This window comes from Malus domestica, chromosome 14 (assembly GCF_042453785.1).
Source record: "Malus domestica chromosome 14, GDT2T_hap1".
NCBI classification, from domain to species: Eukaryota; Viridiplantae; Streptophyta; class Magnoliopsida; order Rosales; family Rosaceae; genus Malus; species Malus domestica.
In genome coordinates, this window is record NC_091674.1 from 6740610 (window position 1) to 6763416 (window position 22807).

Genomic DNA, 22807 nt, shown 5'->3' on the forward strand with positions numbered 1-22807 from the left:
GGGTATTGATTTCCGTTGATCACTAGTTCATGACGTGTATGAATTATTATTGTTATTATTTTAAGGGTTGTGGTTGGAAAAAAAAAAGAAAAAAAAAGGAAGGAGGGCTGCCTGATGGCAGCAAAGGAGAGGGGGGAGAAGATGGGCGCTGCCCAATCAGGAAAGAAGGGGAAAGAGAGAGGGGACAAATCAGAGGGAGAGATGGGAGGGAAATGAGGAAGAAGAGAAGGAGAGGAACTAGCCAGGTTCCCATTTGACCCGCGCAACCCGTTTCAAAACTCGGCCACCCCGTGTGATTTTTCGATGGTTTTGCACCATTCCTTCGGCGAATTTCAGCCACCCACCATCTGGAAATCAACTCAGCATCATCTCCTCTTCCATATTCAACCATAAACCAACACAAATTGATCACGTTTTCGTGAGATAGCATCGAAGGGGTGCGCGGTGAATGGTGGCGAAATCCATCATTTCTAAAATGAATTTCCTCGATCTCCACCACCATTAGACTCCCATTGAGCCCTTGAAAAAATCCCAACCAGTTAGAGGGGCAGCGGAACACCGAGGAGGGAAAATTGAAGCCACCAAAATTCTAGGGTTTTCCGGCGGGTTTGATGAAATTGGGGCCTTGCCCAGCCAAATTGGACTTGGTTGCAGGTATAAAACTTGCTCTACTCATTGAGATATTCATTTATGTGAAATTTGGTAATTTTTTGAAATAGTTGGATTTTCCGGCGAGTCGTGGCGGCCGACCGCCACCCACGGTGGCGTGTGCGGCAGTGGGTAGCTAGTGGGCCGCCAATACTATTTTTAGGCTATGTTAAACATCTTGAATGCAGTTTTGATAGTTGAATGACTTAGGTTGATCATTTGAACCTAAATTCTCTACGATATGTTAATAGGTATTTATGTGAATCGACGATCCAACCGTTGGATCATCACCAAAATTTGTTACATTGTAGTACATAATATTTGAAGAATGTAGGAACTTACAGATTGGGAATCCGACGTACGGATCTTCCCGAATTGGATTTGTAAGTTAATAAAATAAAACATTAACCGCTAATCAGTTTTGGAAATTGGCAAATATCCAACCGTTGGATCGTAATGAAACTTAAGTATGTTATTCTAGAAGCATATTTTGTATCATGAGAAGTTACGGATTGAAAATCCGAGTTGTAGATCTTCCGGATCGAGTTTTGCAGGGTTGTGTACCTTCAATCGACGGTTAATTCTTAGTCAATGGGTCTCAAATTATTCTTCAAGGTCTTTGAGGATATGTTTTATGTAAATTATGTACTCTATCGGTAAGAACTTTGAGACGTGATTTGATAATTGGCCACAGGCGACGATAATTCGTGATGTCTCGATATTCGTGCAAGGGAGTCATAGCGTGGACCTGAGGTGAGTAGGCATTTTCTCTTATATCATATATATATATATATATATATATATGTGACATCTCCACAAACGTTTATAAATTGATTATTGCATATAACTACTGTGAATGCTTTGAAGTACTAATGTGAACTACGAATGGCTTGATCCCTGTTTAGGGTACATAGGCAGTCTAACGAGATATTAGATGTAGCCATACAATAATTGAGACAATAGCCTGAATTGAGCAGTGTGAGAGACATTGGTGGAAAATATGAGATTTAACCTTATGATTTGGTGGTTAAATGTTGGTCATAAATCAATGTGTAAAGGATCAAGAATTTGAAGTAAGGAAATGTAAGTAATGATAATTAATTAAACTAGTGTCTAGTTGGGCTGGTCACCGATAATTATTCCCGAAAATAAATAATTCGGTAGTAGGGCTTTACAACTTATGCATTTTTATGCCACATTATATATATATATATATATATATATATATGTATGTATATAATTGGAAATGTTATAACGTGGTTGAGTATCAGATTTCATCATGGTTTATCTATATGTATATTACCTGCACACAATTATTATGAACGCTTTGAAGTGTAAAGGTGAACGCAGGACACCAGGTAAGTTCAGGTGAGTTTATGGTATTAGCTGAAATGATGGGGTTATGGTATGACTACATGTATCTTTAGGCAACTCTGACACTGTCGTACAGGTTCCCATGAATCGTATATGTTACAATAAATACAATTATAGCTCATAAACCTGCACCCTGGTGTTAGTGCTCCTGCCCGTGGCCAGGGCATAGTCATTCACGTGATGTTTACCTCTCGCACCTTACGCTCACCTTGGATCCAAGGTAGGTGCACAATCCTGTCGTACAAACCACTATAGGTGGTTTCGACTCATAGGTGACCTGCGATTATTCGCACAGTCTTCACGTGATCGTAGCACTTGAGCGTATTTATTTACACCCAGTCGTGTCGTACAGACCACTTTAAGTGGTTCCAACTCGTGTGCAGGTATACTTATTGAGCTATGGGTAAGTCGTATAAGTCACTAAAGGTAACTCCGACTTATGAGTAAGCATATGTGATGAAATATGTGATGAGCTAGCATATATAATGAAATATGTGATGAGCTAGCATATGTAATGAAATATGTGATGAGCTAGCATAAGTGATGAGCTAGCATATGTGATGAGCTAGTATATGTGATGAAATATGTGATGAGCTAACATATGTGATGAGATATGTGACGAGCTAGCATATGTGATGAGATATGTGATGAGCTAGCATATGTGATGAGATATGGGTAAGTCGTATAGGTCACTATAGGTAACTCCGACTTATGAGTTAACATTGATTGATGAGATATGGGTGCAGTCGTACAGGTTACCATAGGTGACTTAGACTTACGTGCTAGTATAGGTTATTAATCATATGATTATTGATATTGCTGATGAGATGTTGTGTTGTGGTATATTTATGATTTTTCTGGAAACTATACAAGTGTTGTAGTAAGGGGTTATAATGTTTTATATGGTTTCTATTAAACATTTTATGTCTAGGGCCACTCACCCTTGTTTTGTTTTCACCCTCCAGGTTCTAGCAGCAGAGTTTCGTATCAACGAGGATTCGTGGTGCTTTTCAATACAAATGTCTTCTTATGATGGTATAATCATTACCTTACCTTACTGTACCATACCTATGCTTTGTATCACGCGTGAAATAGGTCCAAACCCGCTCACCGCGCACTCAGGTACTTAGGCACTTTTAGGTTTTAATTTAATCACATTTTATACATTATCACACTTTATGGCTTCGTCACCTTCCAGGTGTCGCCCATCACAGCCCGATTTGGGGCCCTAATGGACATCCTGGGTCGAGGTGTGTTATGATTACGTTGTCTAATCCCAAGATATCATAATTTGACTTCAATTAGAGTTTTCCTATTACTTGTAATGGACTTAAAGCTAATGGAGCCGTGTTGGACAACTATGACTTGTGGTAGTACAATCCGGAGTACCCATGTAGTTCGAATCTCACTGTGATGCCTTTTTGGTCATTCTAACCACCTTGAGTGTCACATGTCATGGCCTAGAAAATCATGGTTCCACTTATAAACACAGGCAATACCTTTTTTTCCTTGATGTGAGATTTATATTCTAAAAAAACGTGATTAATCTATTATCAATGTGTGATGTGACTCTTCATATATTTATAAAAAAATAAATATCTTATTATACTGCATTTGTCTCAACTTTTAGTGATCCGTTAGAGACTAGTTAACTAACGAATCATGTAACACATTATCTTAATGGATAGAATTTGAGTTTTGATTTTCCAACCATTAGTTTAATATGTTTATACGATACGACCCGTTTAGATAAAAAATTAACATGAGCATGGTAAATACAAGTCATTTGCCAAAACTAGTTACAACTATGAGCCAAAACTTACTTGACAAGCCAAATGAAAATCAAGCTCAATACATACTCCAATTGTATCAATTCGACTTAGAACCCTAACATTCATCATCAATTTTGCTGAAACTGCACTTGTTATATAAGCCGGTCATTCATATGATTGTAACTTAAGCTCGATACAACTTAACTCAACTTTCTTTCAACGTGTTCAAGCTTGACTCATAAAAAGCACAAATTAAATCAAGCCAAAACTCGATAGATTTTCTCATATATAAGTGATATCGAAAAAATGAGGATAAAACTTATGATCTCAAGTGCAAGAGTGAATATTCTTAAGGGGTTGAGGGAGTGGACTAAGTCTCACAATGAGTTATCAATAATGTGATTCAAATTTGCTTTTGACAAGAATCGAATATAAGACATCTCACTTACTAGTGAAGAAAAATACCACCAACCATAATACTAAGTAACAACAAGCTCAATTTAATCATTATGATATTCGGCTTGGCCTGACTTGTTAAGACTGTTTACTAACGGATTTGGATCCCATCCGGATTTAAATTGTGAGAATCCTATGAATCCTTACATCTTAGCCATTCATCATGCACGATCAGAAATCATTTGACTTTTTTTATTTAAAATTAAACATAAATAGTATATGACAAAAACTGATCGCACAATATACAATGAACGGTTAAAATGTGAGAATTCCTAAGATCTTCACAAAGTGGATAAAGATTCTCTTCCTTTACCAACTACTAAATACAAGAGCCAATTTTAGGGAGGGGCAAAACCGTCAGTGCAGAAGTAATGATAATCTAGTGTGAGGAAGAGCAAGCAATAGCTAAAAATTCCGTTTCCTCCCATGTTTTCTCAGATGGTCTTTGTTCCTGTGTTCGTAGTGAGAACTGAGTAGAAATCGCCGACTTCTGATTTTCCCCTCGAAGGTAATTTACATTTTCTGATGAGCTCCTGCTTTCTGGTTGGCTTTTTCATGGATTCAAATCCTCGATCATTTTTTTTTCCTTACAAATTTAGGGTTTCGGCTTGTTAGTTAATTTGTTATTTTATTGATGATTTGATACTCGGCTTCGATTTTTCTTGAATCAACGTGAATTTTGGTGATAATTATCACCAAATATTTGATTTTTTTGGGGGGGAATTTGTGTTTAATTGCATCTATGTCGATGGTTTTTAAAAGAATTGAAATTTGGGATTTATTTACTTTCTTCCCCGAATGCTTAGTATGCTACTGTGGATAAATTTCTCCAAGAAATGAAATTTGGGTTTGCAGTAATGGTCACTTTGTAAGATTCGAACCCTGTAAAGCTTAAATTTTGATTACCCATAGCGGAAGAGGACAATGTAGTTTCTTTTTGTGTCTTGCATTGTATAAGCTGAAAGATTGTTTAGCGAACGGGGCGTGAATGCTGATATATGTGTTATTTGCCTGCAGTTTTTGTTGTGCCAGGTTAGTAGATAGTCATGGACTCCTTGGACCCCGCAGAGCGTAGGTATTTGGAGGATGAGGATACTCCTCTGGTGAAGACACTTAAGGGTGCAACAAATGGATTTGTTACTGGAACTATCTTTGGAACCATAGTTGCTACTTGGTATGATGTGCCTCGTGTTGAGAGAAATGTTGCTCTTCCTGGGTTGATAAGGACCCTGAGGATGATGGGAAACTACGGGGTAACATTTGCTGCAATTGGGGGAGTGTACATTGGCGTTGAGCAGCTTGTACAGAATTATCGGATGAAAAGAGACTTTATCAATGGAGCTGTTGGTGGTTTTGTTGCTGGGTCTACTGTTCTAGGTTACAGAGGTGAGGATTTCTTGTGATCCTATATTTCTTATTTGAACTTTGAATTCCTGCTATCATGATTGGTAATCTCTAGTAATGTGATCTTATAATATTTTGGTATTTCGACAAGCCAAATTGGATTTTAGTTTCTGAACAAGGGTTTAGTTTTTAGGGCGAAGATTTCTTGTCTATGTTCATTAAGAAAGCAAGTATTTGAGGTTTTCTTTCGTTGAATTATTTCATAGGTTTCATATTTAAACTTTTACAAATGTTTAGTTTGGACTTTTGCCAATACGACTAAAAGATTGACGTGGTAAATGATATGGTATCTAGAATTTTTTATAAATTTGACACTTGTGCTGACTAGATAGGAGTGTGCTCGATTTTATGTTACTTATCCAAGATTTCTTGAATCCTGCTAAAACTAGTTAGGAATATGATATTTGTTTCCAGGAAATCCATGTTGCTAGTGAACATTATCTGCTGCTGGCCATTAAGATATGTCACCCTTTACGATAGTTTTTTTTTTTTTTTTTAAATAAATGAAATAGGGTAATTTTAGCAAGAGATAGAGTGAGAGAGTTTTGGTGTATGGTGGTAGATGTATGGAACATTAATAGACCAGTAATAATTTGTAGATTCTTAAAGATGGTAGATGTATTATGTGAACTAAAGTTCAGCAAGAGAGTGAGAGTTATAACCATACAAAGATACGACATAGTAATTTGTTATTTCATGTCATATGAAATAGAGGAACTCTCTTTTTATTCTTTTGAGTTTGGCATGAAACAAGATGTTTGTATTTCTTAGAAGAATAAATTTCTTGCAGAAATGCATCACATATTATCTTTGTGGATATATTGTGTGAATCCTGTAAACATTAAAAGCAGTATGGCAACATGTCACTGTATGTTTAATACTTGGACGCAGAATCTAAGAGAACATGGAGAATATTAGTAATGAAATGTTTATGTAAGAGCTCATTTCCAACAAAGAGAGACTATCTTAGTAATTAGGTTGTCAAGGTTATATGGTTGTCTAAGGAAAGAAACCTTTTTGAAATGACTTCACTTTCACATGAACCTAATTAGTTGGTATACAATTTGTACATTTCTTCTCATCCTACAATATTTCATCCTTAAATATCACTTTGTGAATTTTTTTTGTACAGTAAAATATCCATTTATGTGTAAAATCTGAGTTTATGGTCATCAGCTTCTTTAATTTACACAAATGGTAATAGATTAAAGCCCATTGAATGGCTAATGTTGTTTGAGACATTGTTAGTAAAGGTTCAAAATTTATGTTGATTAATATATGAATTTACGAAGAGGTCGCACTTGGTGCGATGGCAAGTATCTTCGCCCATGAGCGGTAGGTCTCGGGTTCGAGACTTGGGAGCAGCCTCTCCATAAATGGGGGTAAGGCTAGCCGACATTCACCTCTCCCAGACCCTGCGTAAAGCGGGAGCCTTGTGCACTGGGTACGACCTTTTTTTTTTTTTAATATATGAATTTACGAGGCTGATCCTGTCCCTAAAGTCAATATTGAATTTGAAGAGCATACATTAATTTTTCACTTTTTTGTTACTAAACTTAAAAGTAGAGTAATTACTTAGGAATTTGCAATCCATCAAGATGGATCCGAGATACAAAGCATCTTTGTGTCCGAAAACGGCACTATAAGCATTTCTTATTTACTTTCAGCTTGAGCTCATACAAAGTGCATAATTGACATGTATCTGTGTGCGTGCTTCCCGAATATTTTTCCACTCAATGCCCGCTGCTAGCATTATCGGATTGGTTTGCATTCATATTGATTATTGAGCATCTGCAGTTGACCTATTATTTCATGGGGGAAATAAATTGGCCCTTTGGACTCTCCAGAACAAGTTGAAATCTTTGCTTAGCAGGTACTTGTTCTCAATTACACGTATTATTTTGCTGTCCATTTTACAGGAAAGAGCATTTCAACTGCAATTTCTGCTGGAGCAGCCCTGGCGGTCACTTCTGCGCTCATCGATGCTGGGGGCCAGACCACGAGAATTGATAATGGCAAGGAGTACTATCCTTACACCACCAAGAACAGATCTACTGCTGATTCATAAACTTAACTGATGAAAAGGTGGAACGCTTGTTTCTTGAATTGGCTGTATTTCTGGAGATGTAATCTTACTCTTAGTTCTCTTTCGCTGACGTCCAGGTTTATGTTTTGGACCTTGGATGGACGTCTTGAATAAATTTTCTATTTCGTGCTGTTGAAATATGTTGTTTTGTACGAGAGTTTTTCAAAATTTAGATCGGTTTTGATTCCGGTTCTTGAAAGTTAGTAAACATGTCCTCTTTCTGATTCGAAGCATTCAGCAAACATCTCGACGCGTCATTCAAATTTCGTTCCTTTCATTGTGATTCGTCCTAACGCCTTCGGTTGATTATCTTATATTTGTCCAGGAAATAAACTCATCATTTACCAAATCCCTTCTAATTTGCTGAACAAGTGTGTCTATTTCTATGTTCAAAAGAACCACATTATAGAATGCGAGATGTGGGTTCCTATCCCTTACGAAAAAGTGTGCGAATGCAACGTCATTTGCATTCTCGAATGCTATTTAAACACACAAAATTGACCACAATGTGACATTCTAATACAGGTTTGCTCTATCATCGTATGTGGAGGTCACCTGTATTCGATGGTACTTCAACAATCTGATCTGTTTTATGCGACTAAACAGCGTTACTTGTTTTATTTTCATTCTCAAACTTCTGATCTATGAAGCAAATGATTTTTGTTTGTTTTCTTAGTACAAGCGGTATTTTAACGTAATCTACAATAAAAGAGGGGAAGACTTTGAAGCGACCAGTTTTCGTTTCTCATTTTGCCTTCCTCCTGGGAAAGAAAATGAAATTATATGTATAAACCAAATAATTAGAGGGCAAACAAAAAAACTCCCGTACTATTAACTTTAACAAAAAATCACATTTTTACATTAAAAAGTCAATCATGATTCTATTTACTTTATCTTTTATTTTGTCGTTATCATTAAAATTCAAAATTTTCAAGCAATTTCAGAAATCTTCCATTCACCTTCTGATCCTCACCGATCTTGCGGTGTACATGTATAGCCTCAGAAACTCAGCCACCGCCATAAACACAGGATTGAAAAAGCATGCAGGAAATACAAAAAGTTGAGCGATTAAATAAAATAATTTACAGACGACACAGATTAGGATTGACGGGGAAGTGTGGAACCAGAATTGACACCACCGGAGATTCAGAATTCAGTGGCTGCCTCAGGCTGCTCGCCGTGTCACCTCCTGCTGCTGTTGCTGCTGCTGATCCTTCGACACAGACACGAGAACGATGATGAAGGCAGCAACAGATGAAAGACAAAAACCCCATGATATCCTCCTGATGGACCTGACCTCTCTCTCTCTCTCTCTCTCTACAAATTTTTAACATTCAATTTGAGTGTTGCAAATAGCAATAGGATCATCATTTTAACAAGGTGACTTTTGACTTTGTTGGCCTTTTCCATTTTCACTAATCAATGCTAGACTGTGAGTCGCAAGTAAATATTACCCTCCCTTTCTGGTTCCATTTACAAATGCACCACTTTAATCCTATCCTTAGAAAATGAAAAGCTAATAAAAACACTCAAAATTGGGCCATCTTAATATTATGGACAACAAAATTTAGTTAATCGACGGCCTGGATTAATTTGAAGGATTTTTTTTTTTAAAAATACAAATTTTTTAAACCACACACTTAACAAACTTATAAAGTTCAACCATCTTTTTCGTTCGTCTTTTATTTAATTATGCTTGTATGTGATGCTATGCTTTGATTTGTATTTAAAGTTAAATTATCGGAATTAAATACGGAGTTTTACTTTTAAAATACAAACATACTAACTACGCAATTACAAGGCATAAAACATAAAAATATATATTTGTTAATAGCCTTTGCCCTTGCGGTTACCCTTCATTTTGCTTAAACGGATGGACTTGCACAAAGACAATTGCAGTTTAGAGTGAATAGTAAAGATAATTTCACCGACCTTACTTTTGCCTTGCTCTTGCTTAAAACGGGTGGAGATGCCTTGATGACAAAGCAAAAGAGATATCGAGGAGTAAAAGGAAACAACAACATTCCACAATAAAAAAAACAGTGCCAAATGTCATCTACTTTCAGAAATAGTGCAAATAATTGTAACTTTTCGTTTTGTTGAAGTAAAATTCACATTTACATCTTCACGAAATATAAAATGTGACCAGCATATGATTTTTACATTTTAAATTTGCAGCTCGCATGCGAAATGCTCTAAGGAGGAACTTCGTCATAAACACAGTAATTTTGTGGAGTCGAGCAAAATTTTTTTATCTAGTGTTAAACTCAAAGAACACGTTGTATAAAGTTTATCCAAAGGAGTGCGAAAAGACGACGAGCAAAAGGTTGGGAATATATCTAACATCCAATACTAGTTGCAATGTTTTGTAATTCGGTACTTAGCAAGTTTGTTCTTTAAAAATAAAATTTTGTATTTAGCTCCGATAATTTAACTTTAAATATAAACCAAAGCATAGCATCACAAACAAGCAGTTATAAAAAAAAAAACAATTACCACGTGGCAGAAACCCATTGCCACACCCAAATTTCTTGGGCCATTATTGGCCGTTGATTGAGTAGACAAGTGATGGGAGGACAGAAGAAACTCAAAGTTCGAGGGTTCCAGAAACTCCGACGATGGCAGGGATTGGCTCTTGCTGTACAACTCTATCCTCCACAACTTTGGCTGTATTTCTGGAGATGTAATCTTCCTCTTAGCTGATGTCCAGTTTTATGTTTCTGGACCTTTGGATGGACGTCTTGAATAAATTTTCTATTTCGTACTGTTGGATTGTTGTTAGTAATTAAGTTGCAAAAACATATTGTTTTATACGAGAGTTTTTCAAAATTTATGACACGTTTTGATTCCGGTTCTTGTGAGTTAGTAAAAATCGCAACTAGAATAAAACATGTTCTCTTTCTGATTCGAAGCATTTAGCAAATATCTCGACGCAATTCCTTGGGTTGATTCTCTTATATTTGTCAAGGAAATAAACTCATGATTTTTATTAAATCCCTTTTAATTTGCTAAACAGGTGTGTCTATTTCTATGTGCAAAATAAACAGATTATAGAATGTGAGATATGGATTCGTATCCATTGTCTATAGAAAAAAAGTGCGAATGCAACATTGTTTATATTCTCGAATGCTATTTAGACATACAAAATTGACGACATTGATATGACATTCTAACACAGGCTAAACAACATTAGTCGTTTCATTTCCATTCTTAAACTTCTGCTCTATGAACCAAATGATTTTTGTCTTTTTTTTTTAGTAGAAATGGTATTTTACAGTAATCTACAATAAAAGGAGGGGAAAGGTTTGAATCTAGAACAATGTGAGTTGAAAATGAAGATCCTAACTATCAGGAACCAGTTTTCGTTTCTCATTTTTGCCTTCTTCCTGGGAATGACAGTGAAATTAAACATATATACCCAATATTTAAAGGGAAAGAAAGAATCTTCCATTCATCTTCTGATCCTCACCCATCTTACGGTGTACACCTATAGCCTCAGAAACTCAGCCACCACCTTACACACAGGATCCAAAAAGGAAAAACAAAAAGTTGACCTATTAAATAAAATAATTTACAAACGAGAGATATTAGGGTTGACGGGGAAATGCGGAACCACAATTGGCACTACCGGAGATTCAGTGTTCAGAGGCTGGCTGCTGCTCACTGTGCTACCTCCTCCTCCTCCTCCTGCAGCTGCTGCTGGCCCTTCGCCGCAGACACGAGAACCATGATGAAGGCAGCAACAGATGAATGACAAAAATCCCATGATATCCCCCTGATGGACCTGATCTCTCTTGATTCTCTCTCTGTAGAAATTTTATACATGTAATCTGAGTGTGCAAATAGCAATAAGATCATCATTTTAACGTAATATATAGATAATATGTTGCGTTAATAACAAGGTAACTATTTTTAATTACCACAGGGTGCACCAATGGCTGGGGTAAATTTTAGGTTTGTATTTCACACGACACATCTTGAATTTGAATATTAGTATTGGTGAATCGTACGATGATGGCCAAAAGGATGTTAAAATGTATCTATCAATCTTTTCGGCTTCCGAAAAAGTAGACTGTCATAAAAAAATGGGAACTTTAACGAAAAGCACCCGGTACTGTTCACTTTAACGAAAAACCACATTTTTACACTAAAAAGTCAATCCTGGTACTATTCCCTTTACCCTTTATTTTGTTCTTATCATTAAAACTCAAAGTTTTCAAGCCTTTTTCATTAGTTTTCCTTAAAAAAATCACCGACAAATTTAAAAAAAATAAAAATAAATAACAAGGTAACTTTTGTCTTGTTGATCTTTTCCATTTTCACAAGTAAAATGCTAGACTGAGCAGGTCACAAGTCAATGAAAAGCTAATGAAAACACCGAAAGCAGGCCCTCTCAATATTAATGACAACAAAAGTTTTTTGGATAAGGATCGTCTGCCCTCCTAGTTGTGCCCTTTCATACCCTCCTATTTTGTGCGATCACGTTAAGCCACGTTAATATTTTATATTAATTTTTAATGAAATAATAAGATAAAAAATAATAAAAATATAAAATATTGACGTGGCTTAACCGTGACCGTACAAAATAGAAGGGCATGAAAGAGCATCACAACTAGGAGGGCAGACAATCCTTATCCTTATTTTTTAACGTGGATGTCACTTAATAATGTTTCTGAACGTCGATGTCACTACTGGTTCTTTTTCCTCCTCGTGCTGCTGACTGTTCTGCTTAGTCTTCATACTCCATTACTTTTTGAAGAAAAAAAACGCTCTTACCACTTGCTTTGGTGTACGAAAGAAATTTCAACTTTATGCTCAAAGAAGAATTTGGCATAAAAACTTTGGACAATGATTGTCTGCCCTCCTAGTTGTGGTGTCCTTCCATGCCCTCTTATTTTGTGCGATCACGGTTAAGCCACGTCAATATTTTATATTTTTATTATTTTTTGTCTTATTATCTCATTAAAAAATTAATATAAAATATTGACGTGGCTTAACCGTGACCGCACAAAATAGAAGGGCATGGAAGGGCGCCACAACTAGAGGGCAGACAATCCTTATCCAAAAAATAATGCAATTAACTGTAATTTTTTGTTAGAGTACAATCATATTTACGTAGATTTTTATATTTAAAATATGCAGCTCCCTTTCGAAATGATCTAAGTAGGAATTCCGTCATAAACACAGTTACATGAAACGGCTACAAGATATTTTGGAAATTACGTAACAATTTTGTGGAGTTAAGCAAATTTTTGTTGGATAATGTTAGAACGATCAAAATTTTAAATCAAATTTGTAAAATAAATAATGTATTACCAATAAAAAGTAAGTACATTAATTAACAATTAAATAATAATTCAATTATCAACAAACACATCATTTAATTTACAAAATTCGATATAAAATTTTGATTTTCCTAACATTACTTTTTTTTTTTTTTAATCTGGTGTTAAACTCAAAGAACAGGTTGTATAAAATTTATCCAAGAAAGAGAGAAAAGACGAAGGGCAAAAGGTTGGATATATATCTAATATCCAATACCAGTTGCCACGTGGCAGAAACCCATTGCCACACACAAATTTCTTGGGCCATTATTGGCTGTTGATTGAGTGCACAAGTAACTGGGGAGAGAAGAAACTCAAAAGATTGAGGATTCCAGAAACTCCTTCGATGGCAGGGATTGGCTCTTGCTCTACGACTCTCTCCTCCACAAGGTAACTTATTCCCTTCCCTGTCTTTCTTTGTTTTCGTGTTGGAAAGACTGCATTTTTACTAGGAAAGTTTCCTACTCTGAATACTCTCTCGGATTCTCGATGGCGGGTTTTCTTGTTTGGTTGCTGAGAAAATGTAGAAAAGTAAGATTATTCAACAACTAACAGAATCTTTTGCTCTTTTGAAGCATTATGAGATACAGAAATACGTTCAACTACTCATCTAGCCAGATGTGTTTTTAGCTTGTTTTTATACCAAATTTTCATGCATTTGATATGAACAGCCACATCATTTGAATTAATCAGATTTTTAAATTTAATTTATTATTTAATAAACTAATAATTAAGAAAAACTAGTTAATTAAATGATGATTGTGATATACGAGGCGTCTTTTTCCTTCATTTCCTTCGGTTTTGTAAAATTTTTAAATGATGTGGCTGTCCACATCAGATGCACCAAGGAGTATAGAAATGTGGTATTAAAACATGGTATGAATAATATTACTCTTTCCTATAACCAAAAACGTTTATGATGGCGCTTAGTAGGAAAAGCTAAAAGTGATTATGACTTCTGGAGAATCACCAAGTTCCAAGTGCTTTTCAGAAAAGCGCATGTTGGAGAATAGAATCCCACATTGGAAACTTCACATAGGAAAATTACACCTTACATTGTATGGTTCCATTTCTAGCTAGTTGCACAGAGGCCAACAGCTGCCCAACCGTGTAGTGGTTCAGTTGGAACACTATCGGGAGGTGATTAGTAATTTAGTAGTGGGCCGCTAGCTCGACTCTGAAATCTTGACAACACCTGTTTCCAAATGCTTTTTGAGCAGCACCTTGAAATTGTACCAGAAGCCTAGCACTTGTTTAGGTTCAAATCGCATATGCATTACAAAATTTACTCCTTATTTTGTTACATTTTGTTTCTTTTGGATCACTTTGAACGCAGTTGGTATCATGGTAATATATGTTAGTGAATCTAGTGAAATTGTTACACACACAAAGAAAAATGAAGGGGTAAGAAAATTTTTTTGACAGCAATTTCTGCACATCTTGGTTGAAACTTGGCACCCGTACTCATGGTGGAGGAACCATCTTAGGGCAACCAACCCGCCATCGACAAAAATTCTCAATCAGAGCAGAAGTGAATTTTGTAAGTGCAGAAGAAGCAAAAGAACTTGTTGCAGTTGAGGGATATACAGTCATTGATGTCCGGGACAAATCTCAGTATGAACGAGCTCATATCAAATCTTGCCATCATGTGCCCCTCTTCATTGAAAACCAAGACAATGATTTTGGTAAGCATTTCTTTCTTGGACAACTCATTTGTCACAAATGTGGCGTCATTTTTATATAATAATAATAACCAGAACCGTTCGTTCTTTTTGTCATCATCTAAAGATCATCTTCAAATTTTGTATCTTTTGTATTAAATTTGAGCATTTTATGATTTTCATAACCGAAATGGAATTTGATTTTGTTAATGATGAATTATGGGCAGGAACAATCATAAAGAGGACTCTCCACAACAATTTTTCTGGTCTCTTCTATGGATTGCCTTTTACTAAACCTAACCCTGAATTTGTAGAGTCAGTTAAAACCAAGTTCTCACCCGAAAGTAAATTGTTACTGGTGTGTCAGGAAGGGCTGAGGTAAGTTTTTTCATATGTTAGCTGCTATGTTTTTCACCTAGCAACCGTTTGACAAGATCCTTTTGTTTCCTTTTAATTTGAAGGTCTGCTGCTGCTGCCAATAAGTTGGAGCAAGTAGGTTTTGAGAACATAGCGTGTATAACATCAGGTCTTCAAAGCGTAAAACCCGGTTAGGATTCGAGCTAGCTCCAATGTCTTTTCGTTCTCTGGATTATGATCTGTTAAAAAGATTATTTGGATCTAATGCGACCGTTTGCTACACCAGGAGAATTTGATTCAGCTGGTTCGACGGAGTTGCAAGATGCCGGCAAAGCCGGATTAGTCACTGTTCAGGGAAAGATCTCAGCTGTGCTTGGAACAGTACTAATCTGTAAGTCCTTATGAATTTGACCTTAAAAGCACTTTTGTTCTGTTGGTCCATGAGGTGATATTTTGATCTCTGTTCTGATCAAATGGCAGGTGCATATTTGTTCATCACCTTCTTTCCCGATCAAGCAGAGAAGATACTCGCAATTTTCGCGGCCAGCTAGCCCGAATGCGGTGCATACATTTATGAGGAAGTTTTGCAGATCCCTCCAACCCCATCAAGAGATTTGAGTAGGGAGAGATTTTTGAGGCATGTGCTGCTCTGCAACAAGCTGTATAAGGTTCAGATCATGATAAATTGTCATACATATTCATCATTCAACAGGTTTTTGCTGCCTTATTCAGGTTCCAAACCAGTAAGATCATGACGATAATCTACACCAATACACGATGACGTTCCAACTATAAATAAAATTCATATGACGAGCCATATCACTATAGAATTACAAGCTATAAACCAAAACCTCGCGAAAGGGAAAGAAACTCGAAGGTTAGAGTCGAGATCCAATATTCTAGACCCACGAAAGAGGAAAAAGGAAAATTCACAAGGCTGTGAACCTAGGTTGACAAAATATTACAGTAAGATTTTGTTTTCTTTACCCAAAAAATATTACAATGAGATTAGCAAATGTATTCTGATTCCATCCTGTGCACCGTGTATCAATGCATAAATTATGCAGGGTACCATACCATTCCACAGTACTTAGGGTTGATCCGCAGCTGCCAACGGCACGATGAGCATGATAGGATTGAAGGATAAAACAGCCAGCTTCTTTCTGCACCGCTCTTGTTCTACGGCATTATGATGCACAAAATCATTCTCCTTGTAGGCAATAGAGCTGACGGATGTTTCCAGAAGCTGTCAAATGGGTTAACTAGATCAGCTTTTAAACAACATCCTACTTATCTACAATAAAAGCTCATGAAATTACATATAATGGTATGTATTTGGCACAATTTCAACTCAATACTATGCATTATGGTTCAAATAAAGCCACATAAAAGAGGGTATTAAAAAATAGTATACTATTCAGAACGTTAAACAGCAGTATATGTCGCTTGAAAATGCAGTTTCAAAATACAGGATATGCCAACTAACTTTGTTGTGCAAAGTGCTGATGATGTTCCAAAGAAATACAATGTTCTAGCACGTGTGTGTCAACGTGTGGAAACTATTGTAATAATGAACATTACCATATAACCAGTCTTTAAAATATACGTGGAGAGCAGTTGATAATTCCCGCTTTCTATTTTCTTCAAGAGGTGCTTCCTTCAATAATTGCTTTACCTCCCCAAGATTGTTCTGCAGGAGAAAAGGTTAAACATAATTAAAACATAAATAACATTGACCACCTCAATCAAACATCAAGGAATTCTTAGTAAAACAGTAAGAAAATATCTAATGACTAAACCCAAATATAAAAATAAAAATCTACACTAGTGTTAAGCCGGAGTAAGCATACATTTCTATGCTGGGAAACCATGTAAGCATCTGGTAATGGAAATGGGTTGTCTTTTGTGGAGCCCTGCGATTCACCTCCATACCAGTTTGGAATCTGAATATAAAAGAGACATATAGGATGTAACTAGATAATTCAGAAAGAAAATGAGTAATTGTACAACCATTGCCATCTCAACCACCTAAGCCAACCAAATGAAGAAACATACTCATAAATACAATTGTAATGCCCCTAATGTGCGTGACTTTGTCCGAAGACTTTGTTTGTAGAGCTTTTCAGAGGCTTTTCTCTATTTAATTTCCAATGAAAAACTATTATTTCAGAAAACTAAGGAAACCCCTTTAATACAGTATAAAATCTAAATTAAAAGCTTGTAAAGATTATAATACCAAGAAATTTGTGAACTGGTCGGGGTCTAAGTGTGCAGCAGACTCAGCCTGAGCCTCAGAGACACCTGCTGGATGAGATAATGAATCATGTGGGTCAACCACTCCAAGTGGCAGGGGCTCATCCCATCTGTTGATAGTAGCATCAACCCCAACTTCCTTCATGTGCTCCTCCAACTGACTGTAAAATGTATTGTATGGTGCCACCTGATAAAAGCCAAAAGGTGAAAACAAAGATCAGAGCATGTTAAATCTTCATTAGAACTTGAAAACTAAAACACACAAAACTATGATCATAACAATATATAATACTTATTATGATCGAAGAAATCAATGCTACATTTCAGTAAAAAAAATTCAATTTTGTCTACTCTTATAGTCATATTGTATTCGATTTGACGCCAAAGGTTCAACATAACAAAAGCATGCATGCAAACCACTATTCAAAAATAAAAAATAGCAACTATATGCGTCAAGGCTGTCAGCAAAGATCATTTTAAAAGGATGTGCGCCTGTGTGTAGCAAGGGCATCTTGACTATAACTTGGTAAGTTCCACATTTTTTTTTTCCAACTCAACAAATTGAAGAGTACAGGAAACCCTAGATGCTTGAATGTTAGACAGATCAAGAGCTACAATATCTGGGGACATGCTATCAAATGTAGAATGGAAAGAAAGTTCCCTTCTCTTGATATGAATCACAATAGAACCAGAAGAGTGGCCAATAACATGTCAATGAAACATATTGTTAAAGTTGGATGCATATATGACATTACCGAAAAAAGTCATGGAGATTTACAAAAAACCAAACAGGTTAAACCAATATACAAGCAAACCCACATTAAGATTAGTTGTAACAAAACGAATCCACATTAATATAAGTTGCAGAAAAAACAGAAATTGGGGGAACTCAATCAAATGTAGATTATAGTGTGAAAATTAAACTGCATGAGTACTGGCTAGAAACACAATTGTGCAATCAATTAGGGCAAGATTCACCTGCAGCTTATGGTTATCACCAACAATAAGTGGTCGCTGGTTGACACCAAGGAAAAACATGCATTCACGGCAGTTAGCAATGCAGATTCGATTTGCTGCTGTAATCACATGAACTCGCTCACAGTGTTCGATTCTAACAGCCTGTAAGAGACATTAGACATCTAAGCTATAAGATTCAAGTTAACCAGGTGACACAACTACCGATGTTCATTGCATACAAAACAGTAATTAGTTGGCCACTTCACATGACAATATACAGACATTGGACTAATTCAAATGTTCACTAAAGGGCAAAACATCAGGCCTTATTAGACGTAACAAAAGTTATTACATTTGATTAACCAAACCATTATGCAAAATCTGTAACTTAAAAAACAAGTTGTGCAAGAACTTTGATAAAGCTTTGCATAACCACCACATAAGAAGCATATAGGTAATTCACAGGAACACCAGTCAACTCATCATTTCACAAACAAAGATCAAGAGTAATTATCTGTAGTTGTTAGAGAGTGATTCAACCCATTATACATTCTACCAGACAAAAAAAATTCAAAAGCCTTCTTTTTCTTTGTGTTATAAACTTGCATGATCATTTCATTGAGTTTCAGAAGTCAACTGCAAACTTTGTATTTGTGATAGGAAAGGGTAAAAATGAGTGCCAAAAGAAAGTGACTGGGCAGGCATAAGCTTAGTGGGAATGAAATGCAACATGACTACTTGCAAAGTCGAACTGAAGTTATCAGTTAGTAGCATTACCGCAATACATCAAGTAACCAAATTCTACCATCTTATCTGATACCAAATTTTTAAAGATGAAGGATAAACAAATCCACAGATCTTTACAGACCACAAGTCAATCATTCTGATATGTTTAAATTTACTAGAGATAGAAAACTATTTCCAATTCTACTATCAACATCAGTACCACAGGTATAACCTTTTCAGTATCCAACTATATATTAGGGAATAATTACAGATATCACAGCAACAGTCAATATCCAAAGCATAAATACAAATGTCTTTCCTATTACCTTTCCAACAGCTCCAAGAACAATTGTAGCATCAGAGCATCCATAAACTGTGGCATATCTCAGAGGTGCTAATATGTAGATAACTGAATCGTGGCAATTTAAAACCTGAAATTGCAAACAAGTTACTACCAAGCCAATATACCTCTTAGAAGAAACACTCCTATTTTAGTTCACCGCTTTTATGCACAAAGCATGTAAAGGAACATGTTGAGAAAAGATAACAATAAAGCTGACAACTTGACAAATTTGATTAACCAAGTGCATTATTAAGTTCAATGATCTTTATAATTAAGATTAGGATTAAACTGAATGAGCAGCTACCTCCCTTCCTTAAATGCATAATGGCAGGACTCAGCAAACTCCAAACTTAAAATAAATACATAAATAAATAAAAGTGAAAAATGCATCGATGGAACAGTTAGCCAATTTGGAAACCAAAATATAGCATAGCAAAACCTTCAATCGATCACACATATAACACAACAGGTGCATTCCCACAGCCCCAAGAGTGAATCCCCAATGTGGCATGCAATAAGTTATTAGAAGCTCAAAGACATAATGACTTGATTCTTGTGTCTTATTAATAATTGGGTTCTCCTCATTTCATTCTTTCTGGTTCTAGCTCCTGAACTTCTAGAAGTGTTAAAATATGAAACATCCCGTAAATGTAGAACAGACATCAGAGGAAAAAAGAATAGATTTTACATTTTTATAAACTACTTACAAGAAACCATAAAAATATGTCTTATCATTCATGAACCAACCTTTACAGAAGAACCTTTAAGATCAGATGTTCGCTTTACAAGTGATGACTTGGAGATCCCCTCAATAAAACTTGGGCCTCTGACACTTGATGAGCCCTTGTTTGAACTCGTGCAGGCATCAGCCATAGGAACATCTTGGTCTGAGGAACTGGGTGTTCCGTTTTCTTTTGGAGAAATCCTTTCCGAAATATGTTCCAAAGATGAGACCATATTCTCTAGAACCCAATCGTGAACTTGCGCTGCAGGAACAGGAACAGCAGGCATATCAGGATCTGAATTTGCAAAAAAAGGAGCGTGTTGGCTGAATTGATTTCCTTCAGATCCTTTGTCACCAAAGTGAAGCAGAAACCCAAGGTGCTCAAATTTCTCCATGGTCAAAACCTATAAAGGGTTAAATCAGATCATTAAGTGGGCTTGGGAGATACCAACAAAAAAGATACAACTACAAACTCCATAACATAAAATAAAATAAGACATCAGCACCGGTTGTCCATGATAAAAAAACAAGGAGACATTAGTTATTGTGGCCAACTTATTGTCATCCAGATTAACTGTTCTGCCAGTACCTTCTTTATCAACTGCAATGGCCACCAAAAGAAGAGGAAATGTCTATCCTTCCTTTTGCGACTTTAAGACGCAGCAACATGCTAACCATGTGTTGGATTTACTGAACTGCATTTCCATTCCATTAAATCTGTCCTACTTTACGTCTTTTTAGATTAATAATAATCAAACTTCAGTATGTTTCATGCAATTGGAATGTAGAATGTATGGTTCATGGTTCACACTTCAAACATCCCATAAAGAAATCACTTCCCACAAATACAAATGTTCATAAGTGATGATAATTGGTGTTGCACTTATGACCGAAACAAAGCATGAATTAAGGATTTGGGTGGTGCTCACAGTACGAATGGTGTTTTTCAATCAAATTGGAGAAAAGTACCAGCAACTATTATCTTTAATACAATTTACTTTTTGGTAGCCAAAAAGGTGAATAATTGACTCAACCAACAAAGATTTAATAATTTCACATACCAGAGATTCTTCTCCTTCCCCCTCCACAGATTCTGCTAATAAAGAGACAAGGTTGGCCAAATGCTTTTTCAAATATGATAACTGATGTGCCTCTTCATCAGCCTGTGATGGCATAAACCGACGGCTATTGCTACGCACAAGCTGTCATGAGTTGGAATTCCAAGGTTGATATAAGTTTAATCCAACAAAATAAATGTCTCAAATCAAAGTTCCGTGCAATTAAATATAAAAAAACGAAAAGTTTCAGGACACAAATGTTGCAAGTTAAATAGTATTGCCCAAATTCTGATACTGAAAAATGTTGTACTATGTACTACAAAAATTCATCCAAGTGTAATCAACTCAACAAAACCCTTTCTCTAAAAGTTTATAATCGACCTCGTGATTACCATTTCGCAACACAAAGAGTACATAAAGCTAATTAAACCGGGGTGGACACAATGTAGCACTGTCATTCCAAATGAATCTAAACATACACATCCTGGAAGATAAAACTAGGTGGTCCGCTCACTACAAGCCAAGATTAGGTACTTGAGCATTTTACGTTTAGTGCAATTCAATCCAACAATGTAGCAGACAATGCAACGAATTGTTACAACCCCCACCCCAAGCACGCAATTGATCAAAACTCCAACCAAAACACAATGAGAAGTAAGATTAGTCAGATACTAACCACAATAAGTTCAATAATGGATAGATCAAATGGAAATATATTCCATTTCAATCCACATTGTATTCCAATACCAACGAACACACACAAAGTCAAACAATTGACCTGAATAATCCCATTTTCTACATTGCAGCAATCTCATGTCAAGAAAACCAGCGTCTTGAATAAAATTGCCAACCTTTTCAACTTAATTAACCGAAATCTAACCAAAACCAACCGGCAACCAAATTAATTAATCGCGGCAAACTCCATTTCTAATCCACACGCATTGCACAATGCACCACCAATTAACTAAAGAAAGAAAACAAAGATCAATTAAGGGACAGCTTCTCACCTGCAATGGCGACAAAGCGGACAGATACCCATCGAAAGCCGACGTCGAAGGCCAGACATCGGCGACGGCAGCCGAGTCCTTGTGCGTCCGCGGCAGCAACTTCTTATACGACTGAATGTAGAGGAACAGAACCAGATCATGCACATCGGCTCCGGCCTCGTCAATCCCATCTGGCTTGGCTTTCACGAGCGGGTCGGACTCCGAGTGCAGAACCGACGCTAGGGTATCGAGGACGAGCTTCGCCTGATCAATGGAGATCTGGAGAGCCTCGGAGATCGCGGCCGAGTCGACCCGGTGACTGGGCGACTTCTCGATCAGCTTCTGCTTCAGCGGAATCAGGGTTTGGGTCGGGTCGGTGAAGATTAGCTTGGGGATGGGCAGCAGCCCGTGCTCGAACGGCTCGCGGCGCGGGTGAATCAGGAGGGCCGGGTCCTTGGCCGAAGACGACGTCGTTGCGGGCTCAATTGGGTCGCTCATGGCTTCTTTTCTCAGGAGGCAGCAAAACGCAGAGTTTTTGTGTAGACAGAGATTTGTGAGTTGCAGATCTTCCAGAAATGAATAACGAGAGAGAGGTTGAGGAGAGAGTGAGGGAATGATCCGGTGCGATTCGGTGCACGGAAGGTGAACCGCGTGGACGTGTTAATTGGGAGTTGGGTT

The 22807-nt window shown here is 36.7% G+C and overlaps 3 protein-coding genes across 4 annotated transcripts; 2 read left to right on the forward strand and 1 right to left on the reverse strand.

The window, feature by feature from the left end:
• The first annotated feature begins 4492 nt into the window (after positions 1-4492).
• LOC103430996 (outer envelope pore protein 16-3, chloroplastic/mitochondrial-like) lies at positions 4493-7984 on the forward strand. 2 transcript variants are annotated; one of them, XM_029092622.2, is made up of 3 exons: positions 4493-4758; positions 5268-5636; positions 7574-7984. In XM_029092622.2, the coding sequence occupies exons 2-3, from the start codon at positions 5297-5299 to the stop codon at positions 7720-7722; spliced, it is 489 nt and encodes a 162-aa protein (XP_028948455.2). In that variant the 5' UTR covers positions 4493-4758; positions 5268-5296; the 3' UTR covers positions 7723-7984. The 2 variants fall into 2 exon arrangements, with proteins under 2 accessions (XP_028948455.2, XP_070668635.1); XM_070812534.1 differs by having other exon boundaries at positions 4620-4758; positions 5283-5636.
• A 5222-nt stretch (positions 7985-13206) lies between these two features.
• LOC103454270 (rhodanese-like domain-containing protein 9, chloroplastic) lies at positions 13207-15809 on the forward strand. Its single transcript, XM_008393867.4, has 6 exons — positions 13207-13454; positions 14490-14749; positions 14953-15103; positions 15187-15272; positions 15369-15473; positions 15563-15809. The coding sequence occupies exons 1-6, from the start codon at positions 13411-13413 to the stop codon at positions 15631-15633; spliced, it is 717 nt and encodes a 238-aa protein (XP_008392089.1). The 5' UTR covers positions 13207-13410; the 3' UTR covers positions 15634-15809.
• A 56-nt stretch (positions 15810-15865) lies between these two features.
• Positions 15866-22807, reverse strand: LOC103454271 (uncharacterized). The gene is made up of 9 exons (XM_008393869.4): positions 22151-22807; positions 21147-21287; positions 20109-20489; positions 19345-19449; positions 18314-18454; positions 17319-17522; positions 16933-17025; positions 16664-16772; positions 15866-16328 (listed from the first exon to the last, which is right to left on the reverse strand). The coding sequence occupies exons 1-9, from the start codon at positions 22625-22627 to the stop codon at positions 16285-16287; spliced, it is 1695 nt and encodes a 564-aa protein (XP_008392091.3). The 5' UTR covers positions 22628-22807; the 3' UTR covers positions 15866-16284.